This window comes from Suncus etruscus, chromosome 14 (genome assembly GCF_024139225.1).
Source record: "Suncus etruscus isolate mSunEtr1 chromosome 14, mSunEtr1.pri.cur, whole genome shotgun sequence".
Lineage (NCBI taxonomy): Eukaryota > Metazoa > Chordata > Mammalia > Eulipotyphla > Soricidae > Suncus > Suncus etruscus.
Window position 1 is genome coordinate 39179771 of NC_064861.1, and position 8564 is coordinate 39188334.

General features: G+C 56.2%; 1 protein-coding gene across 1 annotated transcript; it reads right to left on the reverse strand.

Annotated features, from left to right (window-relative positions):
- Positions 1 to 2468: 2468 nt before the first annotated feature.
- LOC126027775 (cytochrome b-245 light chain) lies at positions 2469 to 7888 on the reverse strand. The gene is made up of 6 exons (XM_049786789.1): positions 7700 to 7888; positions 4084 to 4153; positions 3938 to 4012; positions 3763 to 3846; positions 3416 to 3497; positions 2469 to 2722 (listed from the first exon to the last, which is right to left on the reverse strand). Exons 1-6 carry the CDS (start codon positions 7755 to 7757, stop codon positions 2501 to 2503), a joined length of 591 nt encoding a protein of 196 aa, XP_049642746.1. The 5' UTR covers positions 7758 to 7888; the 3' UTR covers positions 2469 to 2500.
- Between the last annotated feature and the right edge of the window lie 676 nt (positions 7889 to 8564).

Genomic DNA, 8564 nt, shown 5'->3' on the forward strand with positions numbered 1-8564 from the left:
TTCCCGTGTAGTGACCCCTGGGTTCTTTTGGTCCTCACAGTGTGGAAATGGACAGGCTGATACCAGCAGAAGCTGGCCTGGGTCAGGGCTGCCGTATCGAGAACCAGCATCCCTCTCTGCCTTCGTTTGTAGGCTCTTCCGGCCCAGTTTCCGCCTTCCACAAGGTTCTCAGGCCCATCAGCTACAGCCACATCCTGCAATACTCTCTTGTCTGTGAGCCAAGTTCATGTGTATTTATGTTTATATTTCTTTTTAACTTTTTTTTTTTTTTTTTTTGGTTTTTGGGCCACACCCGTTTGATGCTCAGGGGTTACTCCTGGCTAAGTGCTCAGAAATTGCCCCTGGCTTGGGGGGACCATATGGGACGCCGGGGGATCGAACCACGGTCCGTTCCTTGGCTAGCACTTACAAGGCAGACACCTTATCTCTAGCGCCACCTTCCCGGCCCCAACTTTTTTTTTTTTTTTTTTTGGTTTTTGGGCCACACCTGGTGGTGCTCAGGGGTTACTCCTGGCTGTCTGCTCAGAAATAGCTCCTGGCAGGCATGGGGGACCATATGGGACACCGGGATTCGAACCAATCACCTTTGGTCCTGGATCGGCTGCTTGCAAGGCAAACGCCTCTGTGCTATCTCTCCGGGCCCATATATTTCTTTTTTTTTTTTGGTTTTTGGTTTTTGGTCCACACCCAGCAGTGCTCAGGGGTTACTCCTGGCTGTCTGCTCAGAAATAGCTCCTGGCAGGCACGGGGGACCATATGGGACACCGGGATTCGAACCAACCACCTTAGGTTCTGGATCGGCTGCTTGCAAGGCAAGTGCCGCTGTGTTATCTCTCCGGGCCCGCCCATATATTTCTATTTGTGGTATGTTCTGCTCACTAATCGGCCTCACCAGCTTTGTCAGCACAACAGCGGGCAGCAGAATCTGGTCCCTCTCCTGGAGGGCTGCTGGGAGAACCCTCATCATGTTTCTGGGAGTTTCTTTCTTGGACCTTGATCTGGCCCAGAGCACCCCAGTCCTGCCTGGAATAAGCTGCATTTCTGGGTTTATTTGGTTTGATTTTGCCTTTTGGGCCACAACCAATGACAGGCATCATTCCTGGTGTGCTTGGGGGGGGGGACGACCTGTGGGGTACTGGGAATCAAACCTGGGTCGACAGTGTGCAAGGCAAATACCCTCCCCACTGTGCCCTTGCTCAGGCCCCACTCCTGCCTAGGGACTGGTGTGTGTGTATGGTTCATCAGAGCCTGTAGCGGGTGCACTCCCACTAACCCTGCACCCAAGCTGGGGGAACCTAGGCTGGCCTTCCAGAAACATGAGCATGTTGCCACATGCACAGCAGGGAAGCCTGGGGCCCCCGGCCCCTCCTATCTCCAGTGCATCCTCAAACAGGGCCAGTGAGGGCCCAACACCAGAGGGAGAGCAGGGACAGATTAGGGAGGGGGAACCTAGGGTCCAGGACAGACCTGCACAGCTCATCAGGTGAGACCTGGCTGTATATCTGCCTGTCACCCCAGCCCAGGGAGGGCCTCGGGAGGAGGTGTCTTCTCATACCTGGGAGGTCTTCCCTCAATGAGCACCTATGTGGCCATTCCTGGTGTCCATGTCCAAGATCTGGGTGTATATGAAGAAGTGAGACATGGGGCAACACATGGGGCTTGGCCTACCACTGAGGTAGACACTGGGGTAGAGGCCAGAAGCTGAAATGGACCGTGATGGAGACTAGGCTGAGGCCTATATGTGTGTGCATGAAGGCTTGTGTGTGTGGTGTGGTTTATATGCACATGCTGGGTTTATTGCATGACTATTGGATGTCCCGTAGCCACATGTAGTATGTGCTGCATGCTATATATATATGTTGTTCATTTGGTTTTGGTTTTTGGGTCACACCCGGCAATGCTCAGGGGTTACTCCTGGCTCTATGCTCAGAAATTGCTCCTGGCAGGCTCGGGACCATATGGGATGCCGGGATTTGAACCACTGTCCTTCTGCATGCAAGACAGATGCCTTATCTCCATGCTATCTCTCCAGCCCATGCTATTATATGTTGCATGATGCATGCCACATGGTGTGGTATGTGTTCATACTGTCTGTGCACTGTGTGGTGCACTGAGGTTGCATGTGTTATTGCTTGGTACCTGTAGGTTGCAATATGTGTTGCATTAGTGTGTGATATATGTATACTGTGCCATGTGTGTCATGCACAATGTGTGCTACACAAATGTTGCATGTTTTGTGTACTACAGAGTATATGCTCTCATGTATATCGCAGCACATATTTATGTACATACGTCAGCATGTGCTGTTACATGGATGTGTTTGCAGTCAGGATGGGAGCAGGGCCTGATATCTCAGGCCCCCCCCTTTTGGGTTACCATATTTTGTGGAATATCCCCAAAGCACACATGACTGCTGAGGGACACTGAGCTTCAGGCAGCAAGGACCCACAATCACCAGTCCCCAAGTGCAGCAGTTGGCATTTTATTGTCAAGGCTCTGCTCACACAACTTCGTCGCTCACAGGGATGGGGTTGGCCTGCGGGCCCCCTGCTGCCACATCCGAGTCGGCTGCTCCCTCTAATTCCCCAGTTGGCTTCTTGCGAGCTTCGGCCGGGGGCCGCGGTGGGGGATTGCTGGGCGGTTGCTTGACAGTGGCGCTGGCCTGTGGCCGCTGCTTGGGCTTCTGCTCAATGGGGGCCCAATGCTCACCGCGGATGGCCGCCTGGGGGTGTCACACAGGGCTGGTGACTAGAAAGCTGGGCCCATCCCCCTCAAGAGTCCCTGAGAGCAACTGAAGGGGAAGCGACCAAATATTGTGGAGTTTCACCCCGGGACTGGGACTCGGCGGGCTCTTAAGTCCCATCAAGAGTTGACTTGAGGGCCGGGCAGTGGCGCTAGAGGTAAGGTGCCTGCCTTGCCTGCACTAGCCTTGGATGGACAGCGGTTCGATCCCCTGGTTTCCCATATGGTCCCCCAGGCCAGGAGCGACTTCTGTGCGCATAGCCAGGAGTAACCCCTGAGCGTCACCGGGTGTGGCCCAAAAAGAGTTGACTTGAGATCAGTGGCAGGCACAACATCCACAGGGCAGCCAGTGACCCTACAGCCAAGTCCATGGCTCCAACCCTGTGGCCATCTGGACAAGAGAGAGCCTATGCTCGGCACAAAGAGAACCTTCTACTACAGCTCATGGCCAGAGAGCAGTGGCAAGAGGGGCCAAGCAACAAGATGCCAAGGTTCACCCGGAGTTGTCGACTTGACCCAAGCTTGTGGAGGCCGAGAGACAAATAGAAGTGTTGGAGTAACCGGATGAGGCTTCCTCTATAGGACAACTAACCCCATTCTGGCCCCGGCCCTGCACAGCACCCCTGGGCTGGCTATGACCCTGGGAAGGCTCCAGGCCACCCACTGCACTCACCAGCAAGTAGATGGTACTGGCGATGAGCAGGCAGGCTGTCCCCAGTATGGTGGCCAGCAGGAAGCCCGCAGGCACTGCAAGCCTGCAGGGAGGAAAGCGCACAGCTGAAGCGATGGGGCCTGGGCTCCAGGGAAGGCCAAGCTTCTCACCTCTTTTTCTTTTTGATTTTTGTCTTTTGTGTCACACCCAGCAGTATTCAGGGGCACCTGGCCCTGCCTCAATAGGCCTCACCCACCTGGGCGGGAGCTCGGAGGAGAGGGCATGGAGCCAGGACCCCCACAGCCCCTCAGGCCTTCAGTGGGCAACTAATCAAGGGCCAGTGCGGCTGGTGGGACACAGTGACTCACCCCAGATGCAGGAAGGCCCGGATGTAGTAGTTCCTGGCCAGCGGCCCAAGCAGCTGCAGCACCTTACTCAGGTACCTCTGTCCACTGCGGGGGACAGGCAGGGTGACGCTCACCGAGCTGTCCATACACCTCACACGCCATCCACACCCCCTCACAGGCCCCAATGATTACTCACCAGCGTTCTGCAGTGGAGCCACGTGCTCTCCGGCCTCGGGGATACTCCAGCAAGCACACAAACACGCCCGCCACACTGAGCCGTCAAGGAAGAGCCACCTGGGAGAACCCATTGTCCCCACTGCCCCCCAAACCCTGAGAGGATACATGGAGTAGGCGCCGAAGTGCCACTGCGTGAACTGCCCAGCCGTGGCCACGATGCCGCCCATGATGAGGACTATGCGCAGGCAGAAAAGTCAGCAGGGTCAGTGGGGTTAGATGGGGACAGACAGGGTCAGGTCAGACAGGGTCAGCGGATGCCCAAGGCAGGGTGGCTCTCATTATGTATTGTCCCAGATACCCACAACCTTCCCTCCATTCCTCCCTGGGCAGCACACAGGACAAATTGCAGCTCCCAGATACTATCCCTCGATGGTGAACCTGTGACACGCAAAGGCCTTGCAGCTGGCATGTGGGAAGGGGTCCGCAATTAAGATATGCGGTGCTCGAGGCAGGAGGCGAGTATGCTGGTGTCTGCTTTGCAGCTCACCTGGCAACAAGGCCGACTGGCATTGGGAGGACCGGGCATTGTGCAGCAGTTTGGGCACTCAGGCTCAAAAAGGTTAGCCATCACTGCACGGTTCCTTAGCACCGCGGGGGTGGACAGGAACAAATAAAGTCCTTCCTAAAGGCAACCTTAAGGCTTGACTCCAGCCGGACTCAAAACAAGCTGACTCCAGCCTAAACTCAGGACTTAAGGGTTGAGGCAACCTATAATGAATCTTCACCTACTTCAGTTCCTGCTCCTATACCTGCATCAGCTCCTACTCCTGAACACACTAGCTCCTCCTCTAGCTCCTCCTCCTGCTCTTCCTTGCTATTTTTGTTCTGCTCTCCCAGGTCTTGTCTCAGTCTTATCCCCTCCATGGTCCTTCCTTCTTTGGGTGCAGGAGATGGGCATACAGGCCCTGGGTGCATGTCCCCTCCCTTCGGAGGAGCTGATCTTTCTAGTAAGTTCCATGTCATGCTCATTCTTTCATTCTCCTGCTGCTTCCTGCCTGCAACCCACCATGTGTGTAGGCACATGGTCTTGGTTCATGGTGTACAGTTAAGCCCACTCTCAGCCAGCTCCCTGAACAGCAGAGCTTGGCTGACCTGGCAGCTCTGTGCCCGGGGTGTCCCTGGAGTCACCCAAATCCCAGCTCACACCCTCCTTGGGAATGGCTGCCCTGTTCCAGCTCACAGCCCCAGTGAAAGGTCACCCACCCCCATCCAGGCCTCCTTCTCTGATTTCCTCTTTCCTTCTTGTTTTCAGGGTGCTTGGCAGAGAATAGGGTTACTCCTGGCTATCTCAGCTGCTGCAGATCTGGGGACAGATGAGAGTCTGGGGACAGATGTGCTCAACCACAGCTTCTCATCCCTTTTATTCTTTTCTATTTTTTATTTTAATTTTTTTTTGGGCCACACCCTGTGACGCTCAGGGGTTACTCCTGGCTATGCGCTCAGAAGTTGCTCCTGGCTTCTTTTTTTTTTTTTTTTTTTTTTTGGTTTTTGGGGCCACACCCTGTGACGCTCAGGGGTTACTCCTGGCTATAGCGCTCAGAAGTTGCTCCTGGCTTCTTGGGGGACCATATGGGACGCCGGGGGATCGAACCGCGGTTCGTCCTAGGCTAGCGCAGGCACCTTACCTCCAGCGCCACCGCCCGGCCCCTATTCTTTTCTATTTTTGTCTTTTTCTTTTGGCCACATTCGGTGACGCTCAGGGGTTAATCTGGCTATGTACTCAGAAATTGCTCCTGGCTTGGGGGACATAATGAGATAGATACACTGCAGTCCGTCCTGGATCAGCCACGTGCAAGGCAAACACTGTACCACTGTGCCATCGCTCCTCTTATTTTTTGGTTTTTGGGCCACACCTGGCGGTACTCAGGGGTTACTCCTGGCTGTCTGCTCAGAAATAGCTCCTGGCAGGCACGGGGGACCATATGGGACACCGGGATTCGAACCAACCACCTTTGGTCCTGGATCGGCTGCTTGCAAGGCAAACGCCGCTGTGCTATCTCTCCGGGCCCTTATTATTTTTTTTTTAATTTCTATTTTTTGGTTTTGGGTCACACTCGGCAACGTTCAGGGGTTGGTTACTCCTGGCTCTTCACTAAGAAATCGCTCCTGGCAGGCCCGGGGGACCATATGGGTTGCCAGGAATCGAAACACCGTCCTTCTGCATGCAAGGCAAATGCCTTATCTCCATGCTATCTCTCTGGCCCCAGGCCCCTCTATTTTTGTCTTTATATATATAATTTTTTTTGATTTTTGGTTTTTAGTTCACACCCGGCAGTGCTTAGGAGTTATTCCTGGCTTTACTCTCAGAAATCGCTCCTGGGATGACAGGCTTCGAACCACCGTCCTTCTGCATGCAAGGCAAACGCCCTACCTCCATGCTATCTCTCCAGTCCTTATTTTTGTTTTTAGTATCACACGGCAGTGCTCAGGGATCTGTGTACAGGGATCACTCCTGAGGTACTTAGGAGATGCTCTGTGGTGATGGCATCAAACTAGAATCAGCCACGCACCACCACCCCTCTCTCTCTCATATCTCTTCCCCTATCTATCTCTCCCCCCTCCATCATCTTCCTTTTTTTTCTTTTTGGTTTTGGTTTTGGTTTTTGGGCCACACCCGGCGGTGCTCAGGAATTACTCCTGACTGTCTGCTCAGAAATAGCTCCTGGCAGGCACGGGGGACCATATGGGACACCGGGATTCAAACCAACCACCATTGGTCCTGGATCAGCTGCTTGCAAGGCAAACGCCGCTGTGCTATCTCTCCGAGCCCTCATCTTCCTCTTTTCATCCCAGCAGACCCCCACATATACAGGGCGCTGATGTGTGGGCACCACGGGGCTGCCCCTTCTCAGTGAGCTTGGCCATGTGGGGGCAGGGCTGCCAGCCAATAGGCCTTCTTGCCTCAACCCTGAGAGGCTGCAGTGTGTGGGTGTGATGTAGCAGGAACACCAAAAAGGCCCAGGGTGGGGCTCAGACAGGGTGAACTCCGGTAGGAAGCCCAAATCAGGAGTGGGCAAGTGCATCTGGTGGGAGGCAGGTACACAAGGGAGGTCTGCCCTCAGCCAAGGTGACATGGACCTAGTGGGTTCCTGCAGAAGCAGTGCCAGTGTATGGGGGCAAGGGGCAGGGCAGAGGGCCCTCCACTCCATCCCGTGCCTGAACAGGGTTATGCGTGTGCATGATGGGGAAGACCCCTCCCTAGAGTGCTCAGGTCTTCTAGGCCATTCTTCCCTCTGCCACATCTCGCACTGTTCGTTTAAGCCCCCTTGGGAACGCTGGGCAGGACTTGGGGGCTTCCAACAACTGCAACCCTCAATGCCCCCACGGTGCTCCAGAGTAAGTGCTTCGAATACGAGCAGGAGAGAAGCAGGAGAGAGGCGCCTCCACTTCAGGGATGGGGGTCGGTATGGGTTCGTGTCCGGCGTGACGACACTCGGAAACCACCATAGCTGCAACTTCCCTATGCGGATGGGGGCTCCAGGCCGAGCAGCAGGTGGCAGGGGAGCTGGAGACTGGGGACCAGGGAGGCCGAGGGTTCCCTGGAACTCTTGCCCCAGGAGCCAGCAGATATCTCCACAGCTCCCCCTGCAGCGGGCCCTTGGCTCTGGCCCAGGGGGTCACCCCACAACCCTGCCCACACTCTGACCCTGGCTTGTCTCCCTCCCTTCTCCGGGGTCTGCGGCCCCGCCGCCCCCGACCCCACCCCGCCACGCCTACTCACTCAGGCCCGAGGCCAGCGCCTGCTCGTTGGCCCACATGGCCCACTCGATGTGCCCCATGGCGGTGCGGGACTGGGATTACGGCCTGCGCAAGGCTCGCTCGTTGATCGCGGAGTTCCGGAGTTGCCCTCCGGGCTTCGACACCAAGCTCGGGTCGGTCCCGCCCAGTGCCCCGGGCCCGCCCACTACGCCGGGCCGGCCAGTCATACACAAATTCCCCGCACTGCCCACCCAGGCGGGCCCGCCCATCAGGCCTGGGCCCACCTATCCCGCAGAAGTTTCGGGGCCACTGGGTCCCACCCACCCAGATTCGTATTTCAGCGCCGGCCGGGCTCCGCCCCATCCTCACGGTGACTCCTGGGACCACCCCGGGAGGCTGGACTGAGTTGGTGTCCAGTGGGTCAGGTTGAGCCTGCCCAAGGGGCGGTGCCCCCACTTCCTACGGGGCTGAACTGGGCAGCCGGTACCGAGGTCCCAGGCAGGAGGTAGGCAGCCTGTGTCCAGGCCCTTACCCAGCCACAGCCCAGGAAGAGCCTCAGCTGGGTGCAGAGACAGGGGAGTTCTCCTTCCTTTCCAGAGCGGACAGGCCCAGTTTCCTTCCTGCTGCTCCCCGGAGGGGGGCACCCAGACAGGTAGGAGGACACTCCAGGTGACCTCCCCGACCCTTTGGAGCTAGACACAAGGGATGGACACTGGAACAAGACCCAGAGAAGCAAGGCCATAGCGATAGCACAGCGGAAAGGGGGCACTGGCCTTGCACGTAGGTAGTGGACCAAGTTCAATCCCCAGCATCCCATACAGTCCCTGAGCCTGGTGGGAGTAATTCCAGAGTGAAGAGCCAGGAGTGACCCCTGAACACCGCCAAAA